Below are 16470 nucleotides of genomic sequence, written 5' to 3' on the forward strand. Positions count from 1 at the left end.
AGCCCTATCCAGAACTACAGCCTTCAATTCGCATAAAATTACAACTTTTATCTTTCAATATCCTTAGTGCAATTTTGACTTTACATTTTTTTTTTTACCACTTTTACTTAATGTTAGAATTCAAAAGAAGAGACCGAGAGCATTGTTACAGACTTGGAATATGATATTTGGTATTGACAGAATCATAATATATAAGTTAGAGGAATAGCTGAAGAAGTTAGAGGATTAGCTGAAAAAAGTCCTTGCGTATGTACATGGCCCGACTTTCATAATTAATTCGGAAGAGTAAGCGAGAGGTTCAATGTAAATTTAATTAAAAAAAAGGGGACCGGTAATAATTACGTTGCCATAGTATCATTTCTCTTCCGTAAGACAATTTCACAAGTTTGACAAAACCTCGAGGAGACTTCAGCTTCTTTTCATCACTAGACTAGTCAAAATCTCTTTGGTAGATATAATAAACAAATCAAAGATTTCATCAGCTTAGTGTGATAATTAGTCTAACTAACTAAAAAATGATTATGTCGTTAAGTTGCTACATGCTAGGCTGTTGCTTATAGATCCTAGTTCCTCTGATTTCAAACAAATTTGTGAAGAGATTCTCCGCAATGTTTCTGGAAATTTCTATGCAGATGAAATTTCAAGTTTAATACTAAAGACTGCATGTTACACAATTATATATATATATATATATATATATATATATATATTTCACAATGAAGAAATTGAATATCTAAAAAATAGTATTTTTAGAGATTTTATTAATAATAGAAAAAAATGTAGAGCATAGTAATATAGAGAGAACTTTTTATAATAACATGTTATCTCTTTGGAAGTTTTGTTCTTTTATCATTTTCTACTTCGAAACCCAAATTACGGAAGCTTGATTTCGGCCTTGCCTTGCTCATAGTCTTGCCATTTACCATGGACTGAAAAATCAATGTGGTTAAAAAATAGATCCTCTTGGATTTGGTTTATTGCTGTTTGAGAAAATGTATTCATTGTTTAGTCTATAATCTGGGGTTAAAGAGATCCTAAACTTAGGCCAAGTGGGCTTGTTATGTTTAGTCTAAGTAACTAGCTCTACTGATATAAGTTGTGGGTTTGTGAGATCATGGTCAATTTGCCATCGTCTGATTTGATTAATTTTCAAGCGAAGTTGATCACTGAGAGACTTAATGTTGACTGGTTTAAGACAGTGCAATCTTAAAAAAAAAAATCTAATTAATAACTTATTTTTACATTATTTTGCATGATTATACGTCATAATAATTGTGATTTAGACAAATCTGACAAAAAAACAAGATTTTTGGGACTTAGGAACTTCTTAGGTGCAAGGTGCCTCCTTTCATCGCTACCGGTGACGTTATTCCGACCCATGATCGAGACCCAATCGTTGAAGTAACAGCCTGACATGGGTCAATTACATGTGGCGTCATGGAATGTTTTACCAAATCATCCAGTCTCTTTTACCATCTTCAAAAATAGTCCTCAACAGATTATGCTAAAGAAATGTTAACATTTCTTTAAAATAATTAAAATACAATGTAATCAGTGGGCCCGGTAATATCGGTCTTGTTACAATGAAATCTCACGTTTCCGAATTCATTTCTCATTCGGAAGACAATGCAAAAGCGTACTTTAAATTGTTGTCTTTTTGACTCTCTTTCATCTTTTCTAGCAAACAGCAAATAATTAAAAATTGTTACATTCATTTAATGTTGGCGAAACCGTGCATTTTTTTCACTTTTGTCGGATCGAAAGATTTCGCACTGGAAAGTGGAAATTAACTATGTTTCTTCGTTCGAGAAATAGGAATTTTGTCAGTGTAACTTGAAATTGAATAAGAATATGACAATATTTATTTGAAGTATTCCTTAACTTACATGTATGTAACTTACAATTCTTTTACATGAATAGTGAGTGGTATGAGCTCATTCACTATTTATATGAGAGGGTTGTAAGTTATATACATGTAACATAGCATTAACATTATTCAAAACATAATAATAATAATAATATGAGAGGTAATATGATAGTCTTTGTCCAATAAAAGTCAAATAAAAAGGAAAAAAAATTATAAAGTGAATAATTTAGGCCAACTTTGGGTCCTAGACAGGCGCTTTTCATTTATTTAATTTTTCTTTTTCACATTCTGGAATTTCGTTTAAAGTTTCTTTATTATGCGAATTTCATTATTAATAAATTATTTGAATATGAGCTTTTAAGATTTATGATTGAAGGCACAATTAAACTACGACCGCTGTAACATCGACGGGCTATTCACACATGATGCTCAAGACCCAATCAATGGATAGCTTAAAAGCTTGACATAGTGGGGTCAAAACAAGCGATGTCGTCATGGAATCTTTTACCAAAATTTCGGTCACTTTTACTATTTTCAAAGCAATGGGTTAAGGACAAAATAGTTGAAACAAACTTGTTAAAGTTACAACTAAATTTGAATTTAACTAAAGTTTCCCAAATCAGAGCTTTCATAATGGAATCAATTATTTCGTGTTTCCCCCAACATGTCAGATTTAATTATTGGTATATGTTAATCAAGTTCTTTATTCATAACAAAACACAGTAAAAACATATCTGTTCTCAAACGAAATGTTATGCAAAAATTTTACAGAGCAATATGCTGGTTATTCAGGACATTCACAAACAATCCTGACTATAATGTTTACACACTTAATTTATAAAGGATGATCACAGTTACTTGGAAAATTTGTTTAAATACATTTATATATAGTAGAAATTATCTAATTTAGGATCCTTGATTATGTTAAAGTTCAGTATTCTAAACCAGATTAATACTATTATCTATAAATATTTTTTGGCATATATGACTAGGTGGTTTCTGCAGAAAAAATAATGAACGGACACAATAACTAGAATATATTCCAGAAGTCTCACAATTCTATTTCTTAAATACGTAATTCAAAAACATATGGAAAAAAAATACTTCAATTTATTTCATAACCATTGGGAATGGTCAACATACATCCACGAATTAACATTACAGTCATTGACATGAAGATTGAAACCTAACAAGCACACTTAAAGACCTCCTACACTGAAAAGGCTTACAGTAGTGTGTTTGGTTGATGAGAAAAGCAGAGAAAAATATTGAGCAAATGAGAGAAAATTTTATTGAACGGTGAATAATATGTACAGAGGATGATATTTATACTACATTCATGTAACTAATTCAGCTTACATCAAACTAATAAGAATTCGACAGCTGTACAATTTATAACGACTTGATACCATGCTTGCTTGTACGCATACGTGACTAATTACTAACTTCCAAGCTTGTAGAGCTTCAGCTAAGATTCCGGTGACATCAGCTGCATTCATGAACAACCTGGAGGTTGTTGGAACTTGCTGGAGCTTTCGGGAATACTCCTAACATCCCTCCTCGTTAAAAAATATGGTTTAAAAGTGTATTCACATTAAACAAATATGGCGCTCGTATATGAGAATAATTATATATATATATATATATATATATATATATATAGATATACACTCACCGTCATTCTCCAGTGCAGACACCCTCATATTTTATCATGAGGTTTAATAGTGTGCCTATGTTGACTCTATTAAATCGTGTAATTTAGCGACGTGTCCGCATGAAAAAAATGAGAGAGACTGCAACTAAAAATGATTATATATATATATATATAGTAATTTTTCTGATTCGGGATCTTAAAATGCAGAAATGGTCCGGAAAATCTTTAAAATTGTAGGGTTTAATAGAATTATAAACAAAGCTTTAAAACCGCACAATTCTAAAGCTTTCCCAAACGTTTTCACACTTTAAAATCGTGTATTTATATGTAACACGCTGTCAACCATACAGTTTAATAAAGTTAGTTTTTAATGCAGTATAAAATTATGTAGTTTAAAAATGTATCTACACTCACTCTATTAAACCATATAATTTAACAGGTTGTCTGTATGAAAAAAAAAATGGAGGTGCCCGCGGGAGAAAAAGACTCTGCATATACACACAAACATCCTCATTTTAAAATGATGCAAACGAAACTAAAAGACAAAAGAATGCATATTTGAATGCACTAAAAGACAAAACACAGTACGTTGAAGTCCTCATTTTCTTGTCTCTTATGTCTTTCTGAATTTTAAAACCCTGCAGACGTCCACACTTGAGAAGCCTTGGATATTTATATATAGAAAAATTCGAATATATGCAAATTTTTATTAGTTTAATTTTCCTTTAAAGTATTGCATTAATTATTTAGTTTTAGAATTATAAGCTATTGAATAGTTTCATAAAATCCAAGTAAATTTATTTGACGTTTCGAGAAGGTGTGATATCAAATTATTTAAAGATAAATTTCTAGAAAGAACGATTAAAAATAGATAAATATTTACAATAATACAAAAAATGGATTTGAATATAAATAGAAAATAAATAAATTTTATTCGGCATATTGAAGAATTTAAACTTAAATGGTCAATTTAAAATTCATACTTCAATTACAAGTTAGAATAAGTCATATCCATACTTCAGAGAAAACAAACAATCCTACATTAAAAAAATAAATAAAAATAAGATATTTATAAAAATACAATGTAATTAGTGGGTAAGGTAAAAGCGGTTTTGTTACTAAATCGAAGATTCCATTTCATGAACTCTCACGTTTCCAAATTCATTTCTAAGTGGGAAGTCGATGCAAAAGAGTGTTTTAATTCATTTAAAGTTGTATCTTTTTTACTCCTTTTCATCTTTTCTCTCGTAAAGATCAAATAAAGTTGAAATTAACTTTATTCATTTAAAGTTGATGAAATCGTGCATTTTATTCACTTTTGTCAAATGGAAAGATTTCACACTGGAAAGTGGAAATTAACTTTGTTGCTCCATAAACATCTGTCGATAAGATGAAACACGTTGGCTTTGATGACTACCCAATGAACAAGTCGGCAACTTTCCTCGAACTTCAACCTAACTGGCTTCCGTAGCTTTCATGGCAAATACATCATCATGAAATTATGTACGTGCCTCAAAGGTCCTACGTTTACTTGACCGTTAATGGAACGTACCAAGATGAAACGCGTTTTGGCCGTCTAAACAAACGACTGTTTAACGGAAAAAGATTCTTAAAAAAAAAAGAAAAAAAGAAAAGAAGATGTAGAGCATAGTGTGGGACTGTGGGTAACTTTTTATCATTAACATGTTATCTATTCAGAAGTTTTGTTTTTTTATCATTTTCTACTTCGTCATTCTCCACATCGAAACCCAAATTATTGAAGCTTGATTTTGGGCCTTGCGTTGCTTTTATCCATGCCATCTATAAAAATGGACTAAATAAAAATCGGTGTGGTTAAAAATAGATCCTCTTGGAGTTGGGCTTCTCGAGCTTTGCGAAGAGAAAGTGCAGGCATTGTTCAGTTTACGATCTTGGGTTAAAGAAATCCTTAATTTAGTTTAGGCTAATTGGGCTTGGGGCAATTTTCAGAAATCTCCCCTGAGGTTTGATATAATTTCATTTAGATGGCGAGTTTGATTGTATTCTCACTTATCTCCCCTGCCGTTAGTATACATACGGTTTGACCGTTAGTTGACTTGTAAAATTACTAAAATATCCAAACCACTTAAACCAAGCCTAAGATTTGGCACCAACAACTTCATACGGGTGCTTTTACCAATGAGTGTGTTTATGGACAAAAATAGGGTACCATACTTCTCTCCAAATTCAACCTAGGTCTTGACTTTTCCGGCAACAATCGACGGTGGGTGGACGAGCTTTTGACAGCAAATTGATCTCCGGTAGCACGTGACTCTACCTCCGCCAATTTTGGCCGCAATATTTCTGCCAAGTTACCGGTAATCTTGGCTATGCTTATATTGCAAACTCTTTTTGTTTCTCATTTTAACAAAATAAAAAATAAAAAAATCACCATGTTCATGTGCTTTTTTTTTTTTTTTGGTGAGAAGGTCTATCTCTAGTACGAATGAATCTCTCTCTTTTTTCCTCATCACCTTTTTCTCTCTGGAAAGGTTTTTTTCCTCATTCCATTATTTTTTTAAAAAAATGTAGAGACAAGAGCAATTAAGTAAAATACACACATATATTGTTGTTTTTAATTTATAATATAAAGTAATAAAATATTATTTTTGTATTTTATATATAAATAAATAAATATTATGACATAAAAAAGCAAAAACGGTTTGCTCTCCCCATTTTGGCCGAATTTTCCAGTATAAGTTGCAGTTCTTGATACTATGACTCTCCTCCATCTATATATTCTACACACATTACACAATACTTGCTTCCCCCCATTCTCCATTAATCAATTAATTTATATGTTTTTTTTTAATTTTACAGGAAAGGAACAAGCATTTTCTCAAGCCCAGCTGCTCTTTTAATTAATTACTACTGTAAGTACTCCATATTTAGACTAAAAAGTTGGATTCAACCCATCTCCTTCTTCCTTTTATATAAATCATTTTTCTTTTTCTTTTTTAACCATATTTATTTATACCGAAATGAAATGAAATGATATTGATAGCTAGATGAGTGTAAGATTGATTATAGATGAGTATTAGGATTGATTGTTGTGTGAATATCAAAAACAGTTTTATTAAATTGATAGGTAAAAAATGGCACATGAGGTGTTCGACAAAATGCCTATTACGGTTTGTTTGTCTCATTTTAAGTAGATTAAGTAGAATGGCATATTGATGGGGAGACAAATTTTGTAAACTCATCATGTAGCACAACAAATCTGTGAGAAACGGCTTAAAACGCATTTACGAATTCTGCAAAATTGCGCGCGCGATGAGTGGAGAAACTTTCGCGCTCGCGCGACGGGCATTGAAACGCGTGCGCGATGAGCGCTCATCTCGTTCGCGTTTCAGCACCCATCGCCCGTGCGAGAAGCAGTCGTTGCGTGCGGGACGTGTGCTTCTCGGGCGCGTGACGAGCGCACTCATCGCGCACACAACAAGCGGCCATTGCGCGCGCTTTGGTTCGTTGTCGGTGATATGGTGTGTGTTTCTACATGGTTCAATATAGTTCTGATAATAATAATTTCAAGATTTTATGATATCTTAACATTGGATAGGAATTCTTATGGCCATCTACAGGTTTTAATTCCAATTAACTTGGAAGACAACCATTGGGTTGTACCCCGGGTAGACTTCCGGCGCAAGCAGATGTCTATCTATGACTTAATGAAGGAGTTTCGCGAGGACAAAACGTATTGTCAGCTTTTGAAGCCACTTCAAGTTATCTTTCCCCAATGGTTGGAAGATGTTGGGTTTTACGACATCCGGCCAAACTTACATAGTGCGGAACCATGGAAACTGATGAGCGTTGATGATGTGCCTCAACAACAGCCCGTAAGCGGCGATTGTGGGGTGTTTATGTTAATGTTTACGGTGTACTTAATGTTCAAGCTACAATTTAATTTTGACAGTTGGCATGGACAATATTTTAGGAGGAAGATTGCCATTGACATATTTAACGGTGATATTATGTTATAAATGATATATTAATCTTTTATATTAATTATTGAATCTTGTGTCGACCGAACTTCCATTCATATATTTAAGATTGTTATTATGTCTGTTTTAATACCTTGTGTTAATGAGTTGATTGTTGCTTGGTGAGAATCAAGAGTTGCCTTCTTTTTGTAATTTTATTGAGATGTTGGCTAGTGAGAATCTGTGTTGTGTTATAAGTTGATAGTAGCTTGTATCAAATATTGGTGGTTTGGTTTTTGTAGCAAAATTGAATCCCTTGCTGGTGGAGACTGATATAGTCGGTTGCTAAGAGAAGTAAATTATGTTTTTGTTGTTTTTAATTTTACCTCTAGGCAAACATCTTATAATTTGGGGAGACAACATTTATCTCTCGGGAGATGAACAGTCGTCGCTCCAACTTTTCGAGACAAGCATTCTGTAATTTGGGGAGACAAACACTGTCGCACGAGAGACAACAGCTTGTCTCCCCAAATTTCAGAATGCTTGGCTCGATGCTTGTCTTTCCAAATTTGAGAATACTCACTGTAATTTCGAGACAAGTATTTTGTAATTTGGGGAGACAAGCACTGTTGCACGAGAGACAATATCATGTCTCCCCAAATTACAGAATACTTGTTTTTATAATTTCGAGCCAAGCATTCTGTAATTTGGGGAGACAAGCACATGTCGCACGGGAGATAAATGTTGTCTCCCTAAATTACAGGATGTTTGCCTGGAGGTGAAATAAAAAACTACAAAAACATAATTTACTTCTCTCAGCAACAGACTATACTAATCTCCATCAAGTTATTTGTCACCCAACCGACAAAACAAATAACAAACATTTTAATTTATGCCGAGACCTAAAAAACATTAATATCAGTTAATTGAATTGAAAAATAACACTAACAAGAATGTCACCATCACTTAAATAACAATCACGTGCATTTTTACAGCTTACAGTTGGTCACAATCATAATTTGACTGAATTTCATCAGCCTATACATCTACCAGTCGCCCATATACACAAAAAGAACAAAAATAATAACTACAGTAACAGTGTGCCATGATAGATAGCTGAGTTATACTTTATACATGGCATTGTCACTATGTTAGTATCACATTTATACAAAATATACAAAAACTCAATCTTGTGCCTATGACGGAGTACAAAAAGATGATACGACATCTCACAACTTCATTAACCTCTCCTTCGCTATCAGCATGAGGTAAATCATTTTTAATATTATTTTATGAACATTCATCTGCAAAGACATCATTATCGTCATTTGTTGCCATCATCTCAACAAAATCTTCTATTGCCATCACTTGCTCGATGCGAACCTCATCATTCAAATCAGGAAGAGCAAACTCATTCTCATCCGCTAAGTCAAAGCAGTCCATTTCAACTGGTCTTTCGTCTATATCATATGTGAATAAACACACGTTAATAAGTGAAAGTAAAGTAATAATTATGAATAATAATAATAATAATAATAATGACATTGCTAAATAACAACAACAACAATTACAATATTAAAGAAAAAATGATAATAATAATACATTTTAATATTTTTCATGTCACATGCATGTCACATAACAAGCAAAAACTGAGTATGTGCGACAAAAAATGTCGCACGAGGGACAAAACTTGTCACCCAAAAATACATAATGTCTGTATGTGAGACAAGATCATGTCACCGCACAAAATACAAAAACATTGTTTCACTTGTTGCCCAAAAATCCTATTTGTCGCCTAAAAAAAAGAAATTGCGTTCGTGCGACAAAAAACTGTCTCACGGGAGACATAAAACTGTCGCCCAAAAACACAGAATGTATGTGTGACAATAGCATATCGCCACACAACAGACAAAAATAGTGTTTTTGTGTGACAAGACTTGCCCCCCGTGCGACAAATTTGTCGCCTAAAAACACAGAAACTCAATACGGGCGATATTAGTTCATCGTACGTGCGACAACAATGTCACCCAAAAACTCAGTCTGTATTAGTGGGATAAGGACTTGTCGCACGGGAGACAAACTTGTCACCCAAAAACATAGAAACTGGGTTTCTGCGACGGGCGTACACAAACACTGTAAATTCATAAACATATCAACTTAAGCAAACTTTGGCGGGAAAAATAAAAATTACAGCTAAGACTACTTCTATTTTACACACCCATTTGCATAACAATAACAATTTTTTTGCTTTATAGCCTTATTACGCTATGTATGGTGTAAATCACAAACATAAAATAACTAATAATTAAATTTTTTCAACTCATGGCCACATATGGCTAAACTCATTCTCCTTTTAATCAATTTTTCCACCACCAACCCATGAACAAGACAAATAAAAAACAACCAACAACCACTTATAAAACTCCAAAAATAAGAAAATCAAAGGTATTTAAAATTTTTAGACTTTCATAAAGTAACTAACCTCTTACAAACTCCAATAACAGTGGCATCTTCCGGCCACTGTTGATCGTCACCAGTCGTTGGCCTTTTCCGACCACCTATGTCTTTCTTCTTCATGGGTTATGTATGCTCTTGATGTGTATTTCTTTTTATTCCAGCAAATGAGAGTAGGTGAGTGGAGTGAAAATTGTGAGAGAATGTCATCCATTGCTTTTTTGTGCTGAGGAAAGAGAAGAGAAAGAGAAATGCACTCTTTTACACAATGGATATTGTGTCTAATCGGTTAATATAATTGTCCAATAGATTTTAAACTATTTTTTTATTGTTATTTGATTTTTTTTATAATTTCAGCTTTTCTTTTACATATTTGCCCTCGTCAACTAACGGTCAAACCGTATGTATATTAACGGCATGGGAGGTAAGTGAGAATATAATCAAACTCGCCATCTAAGTGAAATTATATCAAACCTCAGGGGAGGTTTCTGAAAATTGCCCATTGGGCTTGTAATGTTTAGTTCTACTAAAATAAAATCCTAACTGCGGGGCCATATAAGTAGTGGGCTTCTGGCGCCATCACCAAGTTCGGGAGCATTCATTCAAGTTCTCGCGTATTATTTTTATTTTGGTGCAAAGTTGATGAGATAGAGCTCAATTTTCCATCGTCTGATTTCATTAATTTTCAAGCGGGGGTTGATCAATAAGAGGCTTGATGCTGGGCGGTTTAAGACAGTGCATTTTGGCCACTTGAGTAAGATTTTTGGTTCCTAAACAGGCGCTTTTCATTTATCTAATTTTTCACATTTGGTGATATTATGTGAATTTCATAACTTGAATATGAGTTTTCAAGATTTATGATTCAAGGCACAACTAAACTACGACCGTGAGGTCAAAACAAGTAACGTCCTCATGGAATCTTTTACCAAAATTGTCAGTCACTTTAACAGTTTTACCACTTTCAAGTAATGGGTTAGGGACAAAAATACAAAATGGTTCAAATAAACTTGTTAAAGTTACAATCAAATTTGAATTTAACTTGAGTTTCCCAAATCAGAGCTTTTATAATAGAATAAATTATTTCGTCTTTTCCCCAACATATCAGTTTCAGTTACTAATGTATGTTAATCAATTTCAATTTATTCACAACCAAACACAGTAAAAACATAAATGTTCTCAAATGAAATGTTATGCATCGATCCCTACTAGACAATCTTACGAACAAATGCAAAAATTTTTACAGACCAACAGGTTGGTTTTATCCTAAAAGATTCAAGACATTCACAACAATCCTGAATATGATGTTGACACATTCAATTTATAAAAGAAGATCAAAATTACTTGGAAAATTTGTTTAAATACGTTTATCTATAGTAGAAATTATTTGGGATCTTAGACGAGGTTTTTTTTTTTTGAACTGATTAAGCATCAGGTTACTGTATTACACAGAGATATATACAACTGTTATGACAGCAGGTTATTACACTGATATTTACAATCAGATATACATACATGAGACTTACATTATTACATTTTTAGTCTATGAAGCACATGCCCAGCCAAATACCCCTTACAGAGGAGGGATGTCTCTACTCCACTCGCATTTCGCAAGAGAGAAAGACGTTGTAAGTAGTCTCCACACAATTATATTTAATTGAGAGAGTTGAGTCCGTGGGGACTCGAACCATTACCCTCATAGTCATGCTTAACTTTGAGGGCAATGGTTCACCACTGGGCTACAAGCCCAAGTGGCATCTTAGACGAGGTTAATACTATTATGTAGAGATATTTCTTTTTAACTATTTATGAGCATATGGTTTTTGAAGAAAAAAAAAATATTGAAGTATACAATAACTAGAATATATTCCGGAAGTCTCGCAATTTTATTTATTAAATACATAATTCAAAAAACATATGGAAACTATACTTCAGTTTATTTCATAACCATTGGGAATGACCAACATACATCCACTAATTTAATACATGAAGATTGAAAACTTATAAACACACTAAGAGACCTCCTACATTGAGTTTGACTGTATATATGAACGTAAAATCACAGTCACAAACACAAAATCTGAAAGTTCTCACAACAAGTTTTAAAATTTCAAACATAAAACTTAAAATATCAAGTGCATAGTATCGAATCCCTTCACCAATTGCTTTTAATTAAAGGATTAGCATCCATTGAAATAGTAACATCATCCAAAAAGGACCCGTTGATGGATCCATCAGTTTCAGAATTTGCAACTATATATATGTCACCGAGAGCACAATCAATCTCTTCAAGGTCTTCTTCTATTACATTTGAAGCTCCATTCCATGCTTTAATTCCTGCTAATTCACTTGCCACTTCTCTCATTGTAGGCCTCTTTTTCCCATTAAGGTTCAAGCATCTCTTTGCAACTTTAGCAAATATTATTATCTCATCCCCGCCACCCTCTTTCATGACCCGAGCATCAAGGATTTCAAATAATCTTTCCTCTTTCATTGCACATAGAAAATATGCTGCTAAACTTTTATCTTCTTCCAATGTGGTAAAACGAATCGGTTTTTCTCCAGTCAAGAGCTCAACAAGAACTACTCCAAAGCTATAAACATCACTTTTATCAGTAAATTGACTCGATCGAAAATACTCAGGATCTAGGTACCCAAAGGTGCCATGTACTTGAGTAGTCATATGTGTTTGATCAACTGCCATAGACCTTGAAGCCCCAAAATCTGAAACTTTGGCACGATATTTATCATCCAAAAGTATGTTTGTAGACTTGATATCTCGATGATATATAGGTATAGAAGCAGCCGAATGCAAATAGGATAGAGCACCTGAAACTTCGATGGCAATTCGCAATCGCATTTCCCAAGTGATTGGAAAATCCTCATTTTGATCATGTATGTATTGAAAGAGAGTTCCGTTGGGAATAAACTCATACACTAATAGAGGAACTTCTGTCTCCAAGCAACAACCTAGCAGCTTAACAACATTTCTGTGGTTAATTTGAGATAAAATAACCATCTCATTGATAAATTCCTCCACCTTACGCTCATCAATTACTTTGGACTTTTTAACGGCTACGATTTTTCCATCTGGTAACATTCCTTTGTAGACAGTACCTTGGCCTCCTTGGCCAAGGATTCGATTCAAGTTGAAGTTATCAGTCGCCCTTTCCAATTCTTTTGAAGTGAACAATTTTGTTTTCTCAATAGTACCTTCAGTGGAAGCCAACTCTTGTTGCAGTAATAAGCCCCCATTCCTCTTGAAGAATTTTTGCTTGAGCTTGATTTCCCTTCTTCTTTTGACAAACTTGAACAGCCACCATGCTCCAATGAGTAGAAACATTCCAAGCCCACCACTGGTGCAACCTACACCACTCAAAGACAATCTTAGTATTGAAATGACAAAGCGGTAAATGATAAAAGAAGAAATGTTTCCAAATATAATCTAGGGAAAGTGGTCCTTCTTCAAATTTATTTGGCTACATTCCTTCCAGTCCAGACACTACCTCAGTTCATCCTTGATGTTCAAACAGTGATTAGGAAAAAAAAAACATTATTGAAATGTAAATCACATTTTTAACAGATAAATATTTAACTAGCAGTGTGTTTATTATGTTGTTGTATTTCACCAGCATAGATAAAATATGAACAAATTCGAGGAGAGAAAAAAGTCTTATAGAATAATTATAGAGCTACAAACACTTGTATAAATAATATAACATTATAAAAACTTATGTGACGGGATATTATTGGTTAATTAAAAATTTAAACATAAAAACATATCATGAGGTCCTATTGTATTTTTAATTTAACTAATGATAATTTAAGACTTTAGTTTGTACAATTCTTTTTTTTTTGTATAAAAATATTTGAAATTGTATCATTACTCCACTATACTAGACTTTATATCTCTTTTATACAAATAATAGAAAATTATAAGAATGTGTAATTTCTAATATAATTTTCATTTTGATACTATCATTTTCCGTCGGTTTTCTATAAGAAATTGGCAAAAGATGGAATCCATCCTCTTATGGTTTGGTTAGCAATATGTAAGAATTATTTATAAAAGCTCACATTCCTAACTCATATTAGAAAACGAATTCGGGTGCTGATTCTGTCAGGTTAATGTTCTATTTTAATTATTTTTAGTCAATTAAGTTGGGGAATTTTGAAAATAAAAGGGGTAGAAATATATACCTATAACAACATATTTGACCCGAGTTTTTTTGCTGAAAAAAGAATCCCTACTTCTCTTGGGGGAGCATCGCCGTTCTTGGAGAGGGCGATAATAAGCAGGCCGGTAATAATTATAACCATCAGGACATTTGGAGCAATTGTGTCCGCTTGTGGTATTACAGATCAAGTCACCTACACAAAGCCAAAGAAAATAGAAGATCAAATCAAAATGCGCCAAGAAATTCTTTATGCACTCATGTCCCAAAAAGGTTTAAGTCTGTACCTTCACAAAAGTAGTCTTGATAGACGCTATTTCTGCTGTAATCACAACGACAGAAATGACCTGAGCTTAATTGTATTAGACAACGATCATCCTTGTTACACACTTTAGTATGTGAATTATAATCTTCATAACAAACGCCTTTATATTTTCCCCACTCCAACACAGCAGGAATCTTTTTTTTATCCTTCAAGCCACTGGGAGTTTTCAGGTAGTTTGAGAAAATCCAATCTGGGTCAACCAGAGAAAGAGAGGTGCATCCCTGTGGAATACTTTGAGAATAAACGTACGATGTATTCGCATCGAGAACTTTGGTACTACTATTCTGAGGAATGTTACATACCATATCACAGCAATCACTATTCTCGGAAGGATTGCTTGTACAAATAGATATGCACTCACCGCCAGCATCAGTGAGAATTGAATTACTTGAAATTGAATCATTCTGCTGGTTATTGGCATAGTTGTCACAACCGATGGCCAGGAACTTATTAATCCTTTGTGAAAAGGAAAATGGGGTGCCTGTCAGGTTAATGCCTTTAGCATTATTAATGCTACTCAAGGAAGTTACAGAAATATTGACTGCGATATTCGGGCTGCCGCTGTAAGATGTATATGAGGAAATTTCCTGGCCGATTTTTTGAAGAATGGCTTTTGGAGAGCCGGAAGAGTTATCACAGACTACTTCAAAGCTCTCATCAAAGTAGCAACCTGCTCCGATTCCGAAAGGGTATTCAATCAGGACATTCCCGCATCGATCTGGACACGATAATGGCTCTGATGCTGATTCGACCGTCCAGGGTAACAAAATGATCTGCAACAAAACCAGACCGTTATGAACAGCCATATATAATCACTCAAACTTTATTAGTTCCTCTTTCTTTTATTTTGCGTATGTAAGGCGTGTTAACTCTTCTCCCATATTTTCTTCACCCTCCATTGATATATTTAGTCTTCCTCTTTTTATTTGTTTAGTTTTTTCTCCAATTATTATTTATTCCATTATATTTATTTTGTCACATTATTCAATAAAGGTCGAAAGAGACTCTGCTAATGTCACTTATTTGAGAAATAACAAAAGTCAAATGCAGTCAATTTGAACATCTGTTTTCGTGGCTGAACAAGAATTGTGCACGTTGCATGGTGGTCCATGTGTAGTTGCACACCGAAGCACCATGGGATGCACGGCGATTAATGGACCCCATAAGTGAACAAAGGCGGGCCGTGACACTCCCATCGTTTGTGAGCCATTGGGCTATTTTCATATATTCCAATTAAAAAAAAAAGGAACTTTTCAAGTAATCTGTAGAATCGTATTTTTTTCTCATCATTTTTTGGCATGACTTCTGGGTGGGGTTGGGGTAATAATATTTGACTTTCTTTATGACTCTGATTCTTTCTTTTCTTTTTTTCTTTTTTTGGCATATATTCGAATTAGATATAGGAAATTTAATATTTAATTATCATGAATATTTAAAAAAAAATCATGAATATTGAAATACTGCGAATATAATGTGGAAAATGTTGAATTTCTTCTTTCATACTTGCCAGAAAATACTGAAATGATTTTATAAACACTCAATTTTTTGTGGCACCTTTATTTGGTTGTCCATTCGAGTGCGAAATCTCAAAGATATAAGAACTTAAAAAATTTATTTAAACTATGACCAAACTTGTTCCTTTTGTCGTTTATAGCATGCTTAATTTGCTTTCAATAGTGCGCAGATGATTTTTCAACTTCCAGGAAGCAAAAAGTTGCGTAATCGGACCGCTTTGAGCGTTCTGAGCTAATAATTCTAGCACAGAAAAAGAAAGCTCTCTCGATTTTTTTGGTTTCTTTCATACCTCGAATAAGTCCGGCCATGTTGCCACAGTTGTGCCTTACAACAGCTTTGTCTTTTTGTGACTTAGTTACTGTAAAATTTCATTGAACGCCTTGTACTCTATTTTATTTATAATTCAATAAAAGTATTATGATACTTTCTGTTTACTTACACTATCAAAATTTAATTTATCACCTTCTTCTTCTTTTTTTTTTATTTACTACTTTTTGTAAGTATTAAAGTAGTTTCTATTTACCACAACACATTAATCATCACAA

The 16470-nt window shown here is 33.5% G+C and overlaps 1 protein-coding gene across 1 annotated transcript; it reads right to left on the reverse strand.

The window, feature by feature from the left end:
• Nucleotides 1–12065: 12065 nt before the first annotated feature.
• LOC18036703 (wall-associated receptor kinase-like 10) lies at nt 12066–15216 on the reverse strand. The gene is made up of 3 exons (XM_024180834.1): nt 14373–15216; nt 14111–14281; nt 12066–13276 (listed from the first exon to the last, which is right to left on the reverse strand). Exons 1-3 carry the CDS (start codon nt 15214–15216, stop codon nt 12066–12068), a joined length of 2226 nt encoding a protein of 741 aa, XP_024036602.1.
• Between the last annotated feature and the right edge of the window lie 1254 nt (nt 15217–16470).

This window comes from Citrus clementina, unplaced genomic scaffold, assembly GCF_000493195.1.
Source record: "Citrus clementina cultivar Clemenules unplaced genomic scaffold, Citrus_clementina_v1.0 scaffold_7, whole genome shotgun sequence".
NCBI classification, from domain to species: domain Eukaryota; kingdom Viridiplantae; phylum Streptophyta; class Magnoliopsida; order Sapindales; family Rutaceae; genus Citrus; species Citrus x clementina.

Coding starts and splice junctions, on each gene's coding strand:
- LOC18036703 (XM_024180834.1), bottom strand. CDS start 15,216: ATGGCTGTTCATAACGGTCTGGTTTTGTTGCAGATCATTTTGTTACCC. Junction 14,282..14,372: donor TCAAGACTACTTTTGTGAAG/GTACAGACTTAA, acceptor GGCTTTGTGTAG/GTGACTTGATCTGTAATACC. Junction 13,277..14,110: donor GGTCAAATATGTTGTTATAG/GTATATATTTCT, acceptor TGAGTGGTGTAG/GTTGCACCAGTGGTGGGCTT.